Source organism: Macrobrachium rosenbergii, chromosome 59, assembly GCF_040412425.1.
Source record: "Macrobrachium rosenbergii isolate ZJJX-2024 chromosome 59, ASM4041242v1, whole genome shotgun sequence".
Lineage (NCBI taxonomy): Eukaryota > Metazoa > Arthropoda > Malacostraca > Decapoda > Palaemonidae > Macrobrachium > Macrobrachium rosenbergii.
In genome coordinates this window covers 1,969,373-1,987,500 of record NC_089799.1, presented here as the reverse complement: position 1 = coordinate 1,987,500, position 18,128 = coordinate 1,969,373, and the positions used below count along the sequence as shown (strand labels likewise).

The window sequence follows — 18,128 nt, the reverse complement described above, 5'->3', positions numbered from 1 at the left end:
TTCACCCTGCGCGAGGGGTTCTGGAACCTAACCTCGCGTAAGTTCGGAGTATGACTGTACTTTTCCACTTCACAGAATGGAATGGAATATGAATTTTAGGCTTAATGCCAAGCACAGGAACCCAATGGGTTGTTCAGTGCTGCAGTGAAAGTGTGAAGTGTAGTGAAGTTTTGAAAGATTCAATAAATTTATTTAATTAATATTTCAGTAGAAAACAGTAATGCAGTAAGTGCATAAATAATTCAATAAATATTTCAGTAAAAAACACTAACTCAGTAAAAGTGCATTAAGATATGAATGTAATCATTGATAAAAAATAAAATTATATTAATCAAAAGTAAATAAAATTAAAACCTTAAAATTTTCATTGTCTACTGCTGTAGAGAGCTATAAAAACAAATGGACTAAAATTCTGTAATAAAAAACCACGTCATGCAAATCCCATTAGACTATGGGAGGCAATATTAGGACCTAGTAGGTCTCCAATACTTTTGCCTGCCAATCCACATCTTTGATGTGTTACAGTGTGTTCACGGCAGCCTGATTACGTATATTCAACTGTGAGAGGAGAATCAGAATGCACACAGAATGGTGCAGGTCCCCCGCCCAAGGGGAACCCGTGGGTTAAGCGAGTATGGCCAATTTTTCGATCAGGGTGATAGCTAGATGGCCAATGATCAACATTTTGCCTTACTTACTTGCACTTTTTATTGTTGGTCAACATTGGGGAAGGTCCACGTGCTTATTCATCCTCAATGTAAGATCGAATACCCCTTTTATAATCGAGGAATGTGGTGAAATGTAATATGTTTTGTAATCACTTCTTATGCTTTGCAATCAGCAAGTTCATTATCTGGGACACTGACATGAGCGGGAACCCAGCAGAACTGGACAGATTTAAATTATGAAATATTATAGATTCCTGCCCATGAAGCCGATGGAGCAACCAAAAATTTAACTACTAAGGCAAGACCACACAGATATTCCTATCAGTGATTATATAACATTTCTAAAACATTATAATCAATGTATGACAGAATATATGGAATAATGATCATAACAGTAACAAGTTAAAACAAATCAAGCATATGGAATTCATCATATCGAAAGAGACGACACACATAAGTAATTTTGACTCATTTTTACAATTGGTCACTCTTCTTCGACCCATGGATATTTGAACCACCCACATGCTCGAATCCCTATATTTGCAGACTGAAGAGTAACAGTTAAACAGTTTTTGCTTAATTCCAAAATATAATCAACAAAGAACGTCAAGTTTTACAAATTAGTTGAATAAATTTCATCATTCTCTATCATTCTCAGTTAATCTAACTATAACATTGTTAAGGAGCAGTAACTTAATGAATAACATCTAAACTTCATTTTCAATAAAGGCAAATACTTCGGGTCAGCCCTGTGAAAGCTAAATAAATTAGCTCAGTGGTCTGGTTAAACTATTATTAATAATAATAATAATAATAATAATAATAATAATAATAATAATAATAATAATAATAATGTAAGCACTTAGTAATAAATCCTTATTCCTATTATTTAATACATTAATAATACTTAGGACCAATAATATATCAGACTCAGTGGTTAGTAACTGAAAGCGAGAACACTAGCTAATGATTTGTCGCAACTTGAAAGCCAACACTAAATATCAAAACAATGAATTACCCAACAACAATAAAACAAACACTTAAACTGAACTAAAGGGAGTACCAATGCTGGGTGAAAAAAGAAAATGATGCGTCAACTAGAAGACTGGAGAAATACCTCAAGCCAATGATGCAAAACTAAAAGTTGGCGTTCCAAGGGAAAGTTCCCAATAAATTCATGCTGTACAATGCAAAAAATTTTTCTATACAGAGGGATGAAGACTAATGAATGATTAACGCGTGGCTACTGAATGAAGTATTATGCATGGTGTTCATAAAAAGTCTGAAAGTCTGTTGGATTTTGTGAACTGCAAACCAATTTGCAGAGAGACAGCTAGCCGTTGAGAACTAGGGGAACTATATGCGCTAGCCTACCTCTTTCTTCTGCAGTGAATGTGGGATTTCACATGGATGCATGACAGAGGCTCCTAAAAGTCCTACATTTGTAGACAAAGTAAAATGATCCAAAAATACCTAAAACACTTTGATACTTATCATAAACAACTTAAGAACAAAGCAGTACGTGTATATGAAATTATACCTATCACTCATCCTTATGCTGAGGAACACTATTACATGTAGTGCATAGATGCGCTTTTAGTTAACTAGTAATTACTCTACTACAAAGTCCAAAAGGCACACAAAAAATTAATTCATAATTCCACGAAGAAATGATTTTTTCTCATATGAACTATATGAACCCTTTTTATAAATAATTGTAGAATATTTAAGACCAAAAACATACGCATACAATATACATTATTAACTTGAAATGGTGCAATAGAGCAGCTAATACAGAAAAAAAACAGAATGATATGGTGTGAAAAAGTTACCTTGGTGAATGGCTGATGGCAATGTCGTAAAGTTACATCCAGCTTAGGTCAACGGGTGAACATGACTATAATAAAATATTAGCATTGGATTTGTATGATGACACATATTTCTAATCTGCAACTGTCTAGTAATACTTTTTTATTGGTCAATTCATGAATAAATAAAATAAATAACAAAGCACAACATATCTTACTTTTGGTTTTCCTAATATTTCCTCGACTTCCATTGTGATGAGTAAATCTCGCAGTAGGAACGGAACTTGTTTACCCCTAGTAAGCAGCAACTATAAATGAAAAGATTACATTTAATTCGGTGGTACACAGTTATAGTTTGAACCATATTTTTTTTTCATATCTGTAAAAACTTCCTTTGTGTATTGATTTCCTTTGTGTATTGCTATCACATCCATGATGTTTGAAAGATTAATTCACTCTTCTTTTTGGTTCATTCAACTATTGCTGAGTATTTTCTTACATGTCAACAGTATTCATGTAGATGTAAAATTAAATAAGTCATATGATATACAAATATAAAACTGAAACCTGGGGGCACCTTCCCTATACCGAATCAGCAAGCTATAAGAAGAAAAAGACACTAAAGTGCTATACTGTACTATTACTTCTTCACTATAAAAAATTGCCCTCTGCATTTTTTCTATCTCTGAGTACTTTCATAACAAACAGCGAATTATTATTATTTGAAAATGAACATTTCAAGATGCACAAACCACTGGTAACAGTTTATCTTTCAGGGGCTGCTCTAAATGTCACAGCCCCATACCAACGCATGGGTGGCTTAATCTTAAAATAAATGGCATGAAGAACAAACCACTGTTTTACTTGAGCATACTTGTATTATTCGGGGTGATAACTGGATAGTAAATCACTAAGATGCCAACGTCCCTTCCCAAGAAAGTCAGAGACGCCCACTTTCTCACAAACCATCCTCAGTATGAAACTCTGATCCAACTAAAATAGGCATTTTTTTGTGCTTTGTGGATTTAAATTCATTTGTTTTTGTTCGTTTCCAGGTTCACCTAGAGAGTATATCAGCATTACCTTCCCCGTTTATCATATCCGGGGCTTTCATATCTTGACACTGGAGTAAGAATGATGTGGATGAAACTTAGTCAAGCCTGATTTCTACCCAGCACACTCCTCACACTGATCCTTGCAAATGAGCTTCCTAAGCACTGGCCACATTCAATAAAACGTGGTAAATGGAATGGAGTCTTCTTCATTCTGTTATCTCACATTCTCAAAATCTGAAATTAAATTTCCTTTGGCAGTTCAAGTGAAATTCCAGTAGGGAAAAGCTATTTATTATGCTACTGCACATTACTTTTCCTTTTCAAGATAGATTCTCTTGATGTTTACTACCCTATAAGACCATGGCATACTGAATTCAAGTTTATCAATTAGTGTGAGATAGGAAGACAACCGAACACAGACGATACTTTATTTTTTTACAATGTAACAGTCTGTGTTTTGAAAGTCAGCTACAAACAGCTTGATTATTTATGGTTATGTGGCTCATAACATTGACAGTCATTGATGTCAAAACCATTATTTGTAGTTACATTACTTAAAGTTCACAAATTAAAATAAAAGTTTGAAATATATTATAATGTAATTTACATCTAATGTAGAAAGGAATTATTAAAGTGTATTTAAAAAGGTCAACAGACCCTTTCATGTATTCTCCAAGAATCTCAGCTAGATCATACTTCCCATTTCCATCAATGAGCCCAAAAGAAAAGAGGACTTAATCCTAAGACCTCTAATACAGTACTGGAGGATTCAACCAACAAACATTTCATTGGTGGGGGACTGGCACGGGGTCCTGCCAACCCTTGCATCAGTAAATGCCAGACTGTGTAGGTGGTAACACATTAGACAATGTGTGTAAAATAAAGCTTGTGTGTGGTGAGCGCCAATACATGCAATTTGGCCATTCTTACATGTCATTGCAAACTCTTGGCACCCAGCCTGAACTGGACAATATCCCCAAGCTAAAGTGTGAGTCTAATGAACGGTTGTATATTTTGTATGAAAAAAATTCCAATGTTTCTTGTCAAAGAAACTGGATTTTCCTACTTATATGCATAAGACATATATAAATTTTAGGTATGTTTTCACCGAGTGACAATTGGAAAAATGGCATTGTTGCAAAGGAAAGAACAAAAACAGCTATATAATTCTTTAACATGTATTAATAGGGAAACTTATTAAGTTTGTTAAAGTGAAATTGTGAAATATTGGCAGCATATCTTCATATCACTGACTAGTGAAGATGTAGTGGAAAAGCAAAAAGTAAACTAAGTGTGTGAAAATGTAGTCGAGCTGATACTGAGAAGAAATTGTTATGCTACAAGCAGATTAAGGAATTCAGGATGGCACCATCCAACTTTCCATGTTACCATCTTGTTTATTTATGCACTTCAGATGCTCCTTTCATGTTAAAGTGACTTTTGTATCATTTATTTGAATTATGAATCGGTTATGTAGTTTTTCTGTAAATGGAAATGTGTTAATTAGTATTTTATGAGAGAGAAACTGTGTGAAAGAGAGAGACATACAGGATCATCAAAGCGAGCAGACACTTCTGTCCAACCTAGAAGGCGAATTGCCACTATATTTTCATATACAAAGAAAATACAACTAAAAATGGCGCCCAGAATCTCATTAAAATAGTTTTGGTAGCAGCAGTAAGCCTATCACATTTTTGGTGGCAGTGAGGTTCTTGACAATTGTTCAAGATGAACTTAGGTAAATAAGGAAATGTGTATTTATACAGACTCACCTACTTTATGATCACAGGAAGTCACAGAATCAACAATCATGATAAGCCAGAAGAAATAAGGTGTTATTTTGATGCCAAGCGAATTCACGCCCTGCCCATTGTTCCTGCCTTGGAAGTATCCCCTTTGTCAGTGTTGCAAGATTTATGCTGAAGATGTCAGTTCCCTGAGTGTCTTCTAGTTCATACTTCATCTATGTTGCACTGAATAAAGTATAATTGTCACTACTCACAGATAAGCCTTTTCTCCACTGTCTTTTACAGCTATGTTGCAGCAGGAGTCACCATTGAGTAACTTTCACTCCTATAGGTTTTTTTTTTTTTTTTTTGCAATATATCATTTTTAACTCATTTGAAGTGTTTCACTTCTGTGATTTAGGCCGCTATTGCTGGTGACTGTATGCGACTATGTTCAGGCAGAGTTTATTCCTCTCCTTAGTCTGTTGGCCATAGTAGGTTCACTTGCAGTGTTAGTTTTCCTTGTGTTAAATGAGAAGATAGTCTACATATTAAGAATATGGCAGCTCACCCATGGGGTGGAGTCATGGATAAATTTAGTGGAGGCTCATTTTGCCTCAAAGAAAATCACAGACCGGAGACGCAATTGCAAGAAGCAAAGGCCTTTATAGACTATGTAAAGGGAGATGTTGGTAGCTCATGGGAAGATTTTAAGGCTATCATCAAACAGGTGTATGGGGCAGAGTCTAAAATGGATGAGGGTATTAAACCTATGGAATTTTCTTAAGCGAATGGATAGGAGAGGGCATTCTTTCATTTACACAGCTGCTTTGGCTACAGATAAGATTTATGATTGGCGAATGAAACTGGATCAATCAGATACGTAAGGTGAGAGAAAACATATGACTACAAAACTGTCAGCTTTTGCAACCTGCCCAAAGGACTGCCTCTTACCTGACAGATTGGTTAGATGCTATGATGTCAAATTCGATAAGAATTTTAGTGAACTTATGGTAGCTGACCATGTCAAGAAACATTATTCCTCTTTTATCTGGATTAAATCTACTGTGTTCCAAGTCTGCAGATACTACGTCTCACCAGGTTAATGTAATTCATTCTAATAAAAAAAAATCAAGTGGTAGAATCGTAACAGGATTGGTCATTATAAAGCTGATTGTGGAGAAAGATTTTGTTCTATTCATAATTCTCAAACACATTGTTTAAAACTGTAAATCTAGATTTAACGATCTGCCAAACAACAATTTTGGCAAGGAAAATAAGATTAATCAAAATAATTTCTATTACAGTCATGGTAATGTGAATGGTAATCTGAATTCTTATCATAAGAATAACAGCTAGTAATCATCTTCAGAAACCTTCTAAACTTCATCAAGGTAAGAAAAATGATATTTAAAACACCCATCAGAGTAAGTCAGCCATTAATACTGCACAAGATTAGCAGTCTACTATGAATGGGTTAAGTTTTCAAAATAAAATAGCCAAGACAGCAACAACCTCACACAGATTTCTGAAGGTAAGGCTATTTTAAATAATCCACAGATGAAGCTAAGGAATACATTTTCAGTACCATAAGATTGCTGTTATGAAGATGATGAACAGGAAAAATCTGAAAGCTGTTTCAGTCTCATCAAGTACCGCAGATGACAACTCTTAGTACTATTATGTTCATTTAGCAGAATATCTGTGATCAACCCGTTCTTTAGGCAACTACCGTTAATATGCATGATGTCTGTTTTACACTATTCCTGGACGGTGGAAGTCCTCGCAAAATAATGAATGCAAAGATGGATTTGCTGTCAATGAATTTCCAATAGATAAAACGGAAGTACCGCTTGCTGGTATTTGTAATAATGAATTAAGTGTTGTTGGTACAGTAGATATCAATACCTAGTGGTTAAATATAAGTCTACAGATAAATTCATTGTTCTCAGTAGTGTAGATATGCACCCTACTATTATATTGGGATACCCATCATTACCTTATAATAATAACATTATTCTGTTGCCAGCCTGGCGAGGAGTGACAGGTTAATTTTTCAAGTCTTCACAATCTCTTAAAGAATGTTCAGACTCAAAGCCATCTGTTCCTGGGAATAATATTACGTATGGTGACGAGCCTAATTTGAATGAAACAATTTTAGTTGTTAGGTAATAGAAGTTTTCAATCACTGGAATAAGACCTTTGTTTTGAATATTGTATATACCTTTGATGCACATCATCGAATAATATCAGGTGCGGTTAATCAGGACCAACTGTTTAAGCGTGACAATCCTCAACTCCACCAATGATAAGTAAGCTACTGACATATCTGAAATTGATGAAAGGGAAAATTTTGCAAACCTACTGCTTATGTACCAGAATGTTTTCAGTTATCATGATGGTAGGCTTAGGAAAACGAATGTTACTGAAAATCGAATCAGGTTGAAGGACCCTAACAAGGTGATTTATGTTTTGTTGTGTATTCCAAAGAGAAAGGGCTAATGAAATTGACAAGCTGCTTAAAAGTCAAATAGTCCTTACAATTTTCCTTTGTTAGCTCTTCCAAAGAAGAGCCAGACATAGTGAGTCTACATTGACTTTTGCAAAGATAATGAAGAGATAATTCCTGACCGTTTCCCTGTACCATGTTTGGATGACATTTTGTCAATGCTAGGTAAGCAGAGGTACTTCTTCACCTCTTTAGATTTGCTCAAAGGTTTTCATCAGATACTTTGAAGGAAAACAGAACCAAGTATACTGCTTTCACTACTGCTCGTGGTCACTTTGAATTTCTAAGAAAGCCGTTTGGGCTCCTATGTGCATTTGTCACATTCACCAGAATGATAATTTCCATTTCTGGTGATATGTTGGGTGAAATCCTTCTTGCCAAACTGGATGACTTAGTCATTTTTGACACCTTGGAGGATCATCTTAAAATATTGAGTTGGTTTTACAGGGATTAAAACAGACCTCTTTGAAGATTAAGTTCTCCAAATGTGATTTTTTTAATATTGAATAGTTTATTTTGGGATCTGTTGTCTCAAAAGATGGTTTGGAATTGTTTCATGATAAGGTGTCTACTATTGTGAACTTCCATGAGCCAACTACAGTTATGGGTGTCCAACAATTTTTGGGGATGAATGGATGTCATCGTAAGTTTGGGTACAATTATTCAGTAATTGCAGGTCCTTTCACAGATTTGATGAAGAAAGACATTAATTTTGAACGGGGCCTAGAACAGAAATTAGCTTTTGAAACACTTAAATTGAAATTGTTGTCCCCAACAGTCTTGATGTTTCCTGATATTTCGAAACCATTTTTCCTAGCTGCTGATGCCTTTGATTAGGAGTTGGGGGCGTTTTGTTACAATGGAGGGATACCAAGCAACATTCTTTTGCTTTTAATTCACAAGAATTAAAGTCAAATGAACATAAATTTGTCGTCATTGACAAAGAAGCTATGGTTATAGTTAACAGTTTGCGTAACTTTAAGATTTTGATATATGATTAAGGGGTAAAAATTCTCACAGATTATAAACCACTTTATTTTTTCAGGGGTTTTCGGTTCACTCCAAAACGTACACACTGGCATGTGATTATTCAAGAGTTTGATGTTCAGAGTAAGTATGTGCTAAGAAAAGCTAATATTATTGCTGATGCTTCATCTCACAATCTCTTATCAAATGATCATTTTAAGCATAAATGTTTGGATAACTACATTTTAGCTGTGCAACCTTTCGATAAAAGCTCCCAGGTGAAAGTTTCCCTTGGATTTGAATCCATAGAAGACCCAGGCTGGAGTTATGGTATGATTGTTTGCAAATGGAAGAAAGATTCCAAACTTAGTAAGGTTATAAACTCATGCAAGGTCCTACTGAGTCATCCTCTCTTCCTCGGATGGCCAGACAGTCTATGAATTCATAGAATGTCTGGTACTAATCAAATTAATTGTACCCACAGGTTTAGTGAATACTGTTGTTACTTGGCTGCATACACATTAGCTGAATGATCATCCAGGCTTTGCTGCTGTGTACAAGAAGATTGCTAATGATTGATTCCTAACGATTCTGATCCTCATCAGAAGCAGCCGAACAAGCGCTATTATTACGCAGGGACGTTTCAGCTTCAACACATTAAACCGTTTTCAACCTAAACTGAGACAAACACCAAAATATAAGGTTCTATAATAGTAAAGTACAATCCAAAGGATTTCCAACTCAAGAGTAACATAAGTATTTGCAAAAAACTTAAAACTACCATGAATAAATCATCCTACTGTACTCGGAAAGAAAAAAAAAACATAATAGATTAAACTAATACAATACAATGAATTACATTAGTCAGTAAAACTAAGTCAGTGCAACGAATTAAAGTAGTCAGTAAAACTAAGTCAAACAAAATACAAATCAAGACAAAAAAAATTCACAGAAACAAAAATGAAACACATTGCTAGGACATATACATAAAACCAAACACAAGAAGCCAAAAACAGAGAAAAACATTGTGCTCATTCTTCTTGAGCTTCCTTCTTACAAAAGCAATTAGAAATATTTCATCTGCACACTCTTGCATTTGTATGCCTCCTAGTCTTTCATTCGATACATCCATCCCCAAACAATAACAGTCCTATTTAAGTTTGGTACTCTTAATATCAGTGCACTTCCTCAAGCCTGCTTCAGTCTATCAAATGGCTTTTGTAGTCCTCCCACTCCACTTTGTTCAATTGTTGTCTCTTCTTTACTAGGTCACTAGTGTAGTTGTTCTCAAACTTCCTGTAGGAACCTGTCAGACCTAAGGAGATTCTATTTGTGTCTGGGTCCTTGGTGGTGTTGTGTCCTTGTTCTTCTTCAGCTCCACTCCATTCATGGCAATCCTACTGCAGTTGATCCTATTACAGCTGACCTCTTGACCAAGGAATTCCGCTTTGCTGTATCTGATGTAACACTCTGAAGGTTGGATAGTCAGTCTGGCCTCTCAGTCTCTGGAATAGGTTCTTGGTTCCTTGATGTGATCTTCCCATGATGCTGCATGAGTTCACACATCATCCACAAAATGGTCAGTGTTCTTGCCTCCAGCTAGTATATTCCTCATCATCCTGTTGAATGTTGCTGCCGAATTCATTAATTCAAACAACATCCTCTTGAACTGGCAACATCCACTTGACTCTGTGAAAGCTGTCTTCTCCTTTCATGCTTCTTCCATCTGGGTTCTGCCAATATCCCTTGCTCAAGTCCACATTGGTGAAAAATCTGTCAGTGCTAAGTTTTACTATCAATGCCTAGGGATCTCCCATAGTTCACTGTCAAACTTGGTCATGGTGTCCAGTTGACAGTACTCCACACAGAACCTGTCTGATCCATTCCTCTTCGTCACCATCACTTCTATGATTCCCATCTTGAGTATTTCCTCAACTTCTACCTGGATCAGTTCCCTAGTAGCATAAAGTAAAGAATACATCTTTTCCAGTGGCTGCTGTGTCATCCCAGTGATCCCCTTCCTGGATTGCTGGTAAAGATATCAAGGTGTTCCTACAGCAACTCCAATATCTGCTTCTTTTTGCTGTTTGCTTAAGTCACCGCTGATGTTGACATCTCAGTACATTTCTTCCTCCAGTTGAAGTTTCAATCAGCCCTCATCTAAAATTACCAGGTTAATTTCAGCTTCTTTCTTGATGACGGCCACGCTCAAACATCTATCTTTTCCTAAGGAAATCACTGCTGCTTCATGTGCTTCCCTCTTGTGTATGGCACTGTACATTGCAACACTAACTTGTTTGCTTCTGCTGATAATAACACTAACACTTTCTTTCCTATTTTGAATAGTCAATCTTGGGTCCTCTTGTTTCATTCATGCTTCTGACACCCCTGTGCTGCATAGAGGCTCTCTCTGGCTAGTTGACACATCCCTTCCAGTCAATTCTTCATCTCTGCACACACTGATAGATGTTGTGCAATTTCACCCTTGCAGTCTTCAGTCCATAATACTTGAGAATCTACATTGGTTGTCCCACAGTCCTTCTATCTTGAAACACAAACAGGACTGCTAGCAGACACTGATCCCAATTCTCTAGACCCTATAGGTACACCTTCAGCACAGATTTTGGGCCAATGTTTATCCCTTTTCACAACAAATTGCATCTCTTAAATATACAGCTGTAAACAATTGCTTGGTGCTCACTAAACAGCTCTCCTCCCTCATCATCTCGGAAGTAAACTGGGTACCTTAGTTGCTGAGTATCTCCCTGGGAATCCTGCCCTGCTGTAAATTTCTAGTACTCCATCTGTTATCCACTCAGTTTCTATTTTAGGAAGTACCATTTCCTCTGACAATATAGGTCTAATCAGATGTACTACTACTCTCTTGAATGGCTCTTCCATCAATGGCATCTTTCACAATGGTATCTTGTTTGCATTGTGCCTTGGTGAAGTCTTCTGGCAAACACTGCAAGACCTACAAAACCTCATGATGTCTGCAACCACTCCTGGCAAGTGGAAACTATTGGTTACATGGTCGAAAGTCTTCTTAGCTCCAAGCTGACCACTGACAATTGAACCATGGGTCAGCTTCATCACTTCTGCACAATATATCTTTGGCACTAGAATTTGCACATTTCTCCAGCCACCTTGCCCGGGAAAACACAATATAATATGCCATCAATAGCCTTATGCTTGAAATTTTCTTAACCCTTGTCTTCTATTCTGCTCATATGTCAGTGTTGGCTCTTGCTCACTGCTTGGCTAGAGTAGGATCCTTCCATTGGGCTTCTTTTGGCTGCTCAGCTCCTGTATCTGGGATGCTAGAAATGCATGCCAATGGCTTGGTGCTGTATTTCTCCCACTTTACCTGGGGCTCTGGTCACAACTGCTGCTGTCCCAGAATTAAACTTCTCCATATCCCTTCCTACATTACTTTCCTCTAGTTCATCTTTTCAGTCTCTACTACTTTCTGCTCATATGTCAGTGTTGGCTCTTGCTCACTGCTTGGCTAGAGTAGGATCCTTCCATTGGGCTTCTTTCAGCTGCTCAGCTCCTGTATCTGGGATGCTAGAAATGCATGCCAATGGCTTGGTGCTGTATTTCTCCCACTTTACCTGGGGCTCTGGTCACAACTGCTGCTGTCCCAGAATTAAACTTCTCCATATCCCTTCCTACATTACTTTCCTCTAGTTCATCTTTTCAGTCTCTACTACTTTCTGCTCATATGTCAGTGTTGGCTCTTGCTCACTGCTTGGCTAGAGTAGGATCCTTCCATTGGGTTTCTTTCGGCTGCTCTGCTCCTGTATCTGGAATGCTAGAAATGCATGCCAATGGCTTGGCGCTGTATTTCTCCCACTTTACCTTGGGCTCTGGTCACAACTGCTGCTGTCCCAGAATTAAACTTCTCCATATCCCTTCCTACATTACTTTCCTCTAGTTCATCTTTTCAGTCTACTATTTTCTTGACCATCTCAGCTTCAGTTTTGATCATTTCCTTGGGTTCCTTGAATGTTTCCCAGAATATCATCACAAATAATGTTATCCAGGCAACATATCATGTAACTCCCCCTCAAAATCTAGTGTTTAAATAAATCTTTGCAGCTGGACATCTATGGACACTCCTATCAATGAGTGCACAAACGCATCTCTTATCAGTTACTTGGTACTCAGTTACCAAACTTTTATGTACAACTGCACTTGTACAGCCCGTATCTTATAGTACAGTTGCCTCCTTCTTGCCTACATATCCTCAACATACTGGTAAATTACAGTGATTCTCCCTCTGTTCCGCAGATCTGCATGCTCCTACGACAACAGGTAGTTCAGCCCTATCTGCTAGCTTCAGCCTACCATCTTTGATGTAGTCTTCCAGCTAGGCTATATTGACATCTTCACAAATAATGATAGCGGTCGCCTCTATTGGCTCTTCCACCACTGTAGTATTGGCTGCTGCCATTTTAATCCATCTATTTATATGTTACTGTCACCCAGCAACAAAGTGATATGCAGTCCCACCTTGTTCTGGCATGGTATCATAGTTTCTTTCTAAATCCTTCCTCAGTCATCTCATATCCCTTTAACAATGCTTTTCTCTATAAGCTATCATAATGTGAGGTCACCTCAGAGAGCATACTAGAGAAAACTTGCGGGCCCTTACCTGTTAGTAATGGACTTTGACAAACACTCCATTCATCCTCAGATCACCCTTGGCTTTCTGTAAATCCCTGAGTGAAAGTGTCCATATCACAATGCTTTTCATCAAACCTAGGCAGTTTGGGTTTAGCAGTGGCTATAGGAATGCTAGTGCTGTTTACCTGTCTCTCTGGGTTTCTCTAGAGGCTAAACTTGCCTTTCAGTTCTAAGTGGCAACTCTAGCTCTCTCTTCAAAAGTTCTCTGCCTTTCAGCCTCTTGTCTTTGCCTTTTGGCTTCTCCCCATTATTTTCCAGTCTCTTTTGTGTTGCTCCATATGGCAAAAATTCTGCTGTTACAAAATCTTTCATCTCTTGTCCTTCCAGCCTTATTCTAGGAACCAGTTCAATGAGTTTCTGAAGCTCTATTACTAATGTCACTTCTATGTTACTCAATTTAAAGGCTACCAAAAAAATGGGGACTCTCACCTCACAGGGTAACAAAAAAAAAAAAAAAAATCACATCAAATCACTGACATCAGTTAATCCTGGCAAGGTCACCAATTTGTCACAATATGTGATAAAAAGTTTGTAGTGCAGGTGGCCTTTTGGATTTATATTATGCTGTGATTAAAACACTGAATAAAAAATTTAAAAAATACAAAGTTTATTCACAACTGGACAGGAAGATTTCACTTTATGCTTAATGTAATGAGGTTTAGGTTGAGGTGGGAGGTGTTATCTTTGCATTGGCACCTCCTGAGCTCCTTAGTTTTCATTCCTGGGCTCTTGTAGTTTCTTGTCTCTTGCCTTCAACATTATGTGTAGTATTTCTTTCTTTTCCTCTACTCTTTCTCATATAGACAGAAAGTTCCTTACTATAGCTCTCTCTCTTTCTAGGTACGGCTGCTGTAATTCATTTGCTTTTATTCTTTCTTTGTTTAGGGTTTCACATTTTCTGGAAATGATCTAGAGGAGGTTTTGTTTACATACTTTTTTTTCACATAATGGCTACTTACTCTCAGTTGCTGCTAAAATTGTTCTCCTTTCTAAGTGAGATGACTTGGGTTATGAGTTAGACTTCCTTCTATCTGTGTGCTCTGCTGTCTGTGTCTTCTTAACCCTTAAACGCCGAGCCTCTATTTACAAAAGTGTATGCCATATGCCGGCGGGGTTTGGGAGTTAGCGCCGAAGCAGAAAGAAAGTTTTTTTCAAAAAATCACAGCACGCTTAGTTTTCAAGATTAAGAGTTCATTTTTGTCTCCTTTTTTTCTCATTGCTTGAAGTTTAGTATGCAACCATCAGAAATGAAAAAAAATATCATTATCATATATAAATATTTGAATATATGACAGCACAAAAAAAAATTCATATATAATTGTATACAAATCGCGCTGTGAGCAAAACGGTTAAAGCTAATGAGCTATTTTTTTACGTTGTATTGTATACTAAATTGCGATGATTTTGGTATGTAACAAACTGTAAAGCGATCAAAGCAACACAGAGAAAATATTATCACAAAATGATGCATAAATTCATAACGCGCGGACGTAAAAAAAAAAGTGGTTTTTTTAAATTTCACCATAAATCGAAATATTGTGCTAGAGACTTCCCGTTTGTTGCAAAATGAAGGTAAATGATTGAAAATTACTAGAATGTAAGATTTTTAGCTTACAATTGCATTTTTCGACCATTTTGGTCGAGTCAAAATTGACCAAAGGTTGAAATTTTGGCACTTATCGTGATTTATATGAAAATATGTCAAAATTGATAAAAGCTACAACCATGAGTTATTTTTTGTTGTATTCTAAATGAAATTGCGCACATTTTCATATATAAAACTTTATGTAACGGCTAATACAAAACTGCAAAAATTACAACAAAGTGACAAAAGAATTTCTGAGATTTTCAGCAGAGTTAATGTGGGCGTAAGGAAAAACTTTTCACAAATTCACCATAATCGAAATATTGTGCTACAGACTTCTATTTTGTTGCAAAATGAAGGTAAATGATTGAGTAATACTAGAATGTAAGAGTTTTAGCATACAATTGCATTTTTCGACCATTTCGGTCGAGTCAAAGTTGACCGAAGGTTAAAATCTTGGCACTTATCGTGATTTATATGAAAATATGTCAAAATTGATAAAAGCTACAACCATGAGTTATTTTTTGTTGTATTCTACATGACATTTCGCACATTTTCATATATAAAACTTTATGTAAAGGCCAATAGAAAACGGTGCAAAAATTACGACAAAGTGACTAAAGAATTTCTGAGATTTTCAGCAGAGTTAGCTGATGCTTTCTTTTGGGATAAGAAAGAAATTCGCGCATGCGCAGCTGGGTCACGCTTGTAAACAAAACAACAGCGTGATCCGTGAACTCGCAGCATCCCTCAAGGCGTGTGATTTAAAATTTTTCGCAAACGAGGCCTATAAGTATTTTTCCGTGAATATTTAAAAAAACCTTTTGTAGTCGACGTATTTTATGTCCACTTGGCACCCGACAGACAACTTTTGTCGACATAAAATACGTCCAGTCGGTGCTAAAGGGTTAACATATATATATATATACCGGGTGTTTCGAAATTAGAGCCTCCCCTCCACAGAACAAATGGAAAGTTATGAAGTTTTCTGCTATAGCCTATCTCCAAGTACATTATTTTAAGTTTCTATTAAGCAATTTTTCATTTTACATTTCTTGTATTTTCAGACTGAGCGATGGAGTTAGATACAGCCATGGCTAACGACTCGGAGGAAATAAGATAGATTGACCGAATCCGGGCTATAAGCTTCAGAGAGCCCAGGGATGCTGGCGCATCCTTCATTTCACGTTCCTGGATAGCTAAATACATTAAAAGAGACGAACCCTTTGTTAAAAGAAACTGGAACAAAAATCCATATGACTGTCATTGCAAAAAGAGTATGAATCTTGGAAGGCCTGAAGTCCTCTCTGAGGAGTCAAAAGACATAATAGGTGAGGCAGTGGGTAGATCAAGAAAGTCTTTACGTAAATTGGCACTTGAACTAGAAACAAAAAGGGGAAAGAAGAGAAGTTATAGTGCTGTATATTGTGAGTTGAAAAAATTTGGTATCAAGGTATTTCATGTTATCAGCAAGCCCATCATCACTCAGCAACAGAGAGAAGACCGTGCATGGTTTTGTGGTTCATTTATTAAAGACTGGGATGAAGCTGACTTTCTCTGTGTTGCTGCATCAGATGAATTCTTCATTTACAGAGTCAGGAGCCAAATCATAAAAATGACATCATTTGGGCTGCAAAGTTGACACAGACAACAGAGCACACATATAGAAGGAAGCCTACCTCATGACCCCAGTCATCTCACATAGTAGAAAGGAGAACTAGAGCTTCGTTCAGAGGCATTTATTTTGGCAGCAACTGAGAGTAAGGAGCCATTATGTGAAAAAGAAGTTTGTAAACAGAACCTCCTCTAGATCATTTTCAGAAAATGTGAAACCCTAAACAAAGAAAGAATAAAAGCAAACGAATTACAGCAGCCATACCAAGAAAGTGAGGAGCTATAGTGAGGAACTTTCTGTTTATATGAAAAAGAGCAGAAGAAAAGTAACTTCCCCTCCAGGTAAAAACATACATACATGTATATATATATATATATATATATATATATATATATATATATATATATATATATATATATATATATATATATATATATACATATATATATATATATATATATATATATATATATATATATATATATATATATATATATATATATATATATATATATATATATATATATATATATATATATATATATATATGTATCTATATATCTATATATATATATAGTATCTATATATATATATATATATATATATCTATATATATATATATATATATATATATATATATATATATATATATATATATATATATATATATATATATATATATATATATATATATATATGTGTGTGTGTTTTTACCTAAGAAGGGAAGTTTCTTTTATGATCTAAATGAGGAAAGGGCTTACTTACCATGAAAATTTACATATCTGACTGAAATTGCAGGGTCAGGTAATTCATAAGGAGAGAGAGATGAGGTGAAGGCTTTACTCAACAGGGAATGTAGCAGATAGAACACTTAGGTTCACATAAAGTAACATGTATTAACATTAACACGAAATTAGAAGAATGGGAAATAAATTAGACAGGTAACCAGAGTCCTGCCGAAGAACTAAATCACGATAACAAGAAAAAAAAGTGTACCTTAGTTTCACCAGACCATTGCGCTGATTAACAGCTCTCCTAGGGCTGGCCCGAATGATTAGACTTATTTTACGTGGCTAAGAACCAATTGGTTACCTAGCAACGGGACCTACATCTTATTGTGGAATCCGAACCACATTATGACGAGAAATTAATTTCTATCACCAGAAATAAATTCCTCTAATTCTTCATTGGCCGGCCGGAGAATTGAACGTGGGCCTGGCAGTGTGGTAGCCAAGAACGATATCGACCGGTCCAATGAGGAACACGATAACAAGAGGATAACTGAAGATACCAGGGAAATCCACTTCAAGGGTACCATAGAATAGGTTGCAGTGGTTAGAACCATGGCTCACACATACAGTTGGAAAGGGGGGATTCCACAGCAAGCAACTCTGTCTGCACTTGAGAATGCATGCGGTTACATGGTGGAAAATTTGCGCAGTGAAATGAAAATTGAGAGGTCTCGATTTGAAACACTGGTTAACACTTACAAATTTAAATTACTGC

General features: G+C 36.4%; 1 protein-coding gene across 5 annotated transcripts in view; it reads right to left on the bottom strand.

Moving 5' to 3' along the window:
- Positions 1 to 18,128, bottom strand: part of LOC136837462 (endoplasmic reticulum membrane-associated RNA degradation protein-like) — a 334,200-nt gene that overhangs the window by 115,717 nt on the left and 200,355 nt on the right. For 3 of the 5 annotated variants that reach the window (XM_067102242.1, XM_067102243.1, XM_067102246.1), the window contains one exon: positions 2,695 to 2,784. The exons of the other annotated variants lie outside the window; for them this stretch is intronic. In XM_067102242.1, coding sequence (XP_066958343.1) covers positions 2,695 to 2,784 — 90 coding nt within the window. The remainder of the gene's footprint in view (positions 1 to 2,694; positions 2,785 to 18,128) is intronic. 5 annotated transcript variants of the gene reach the window in all.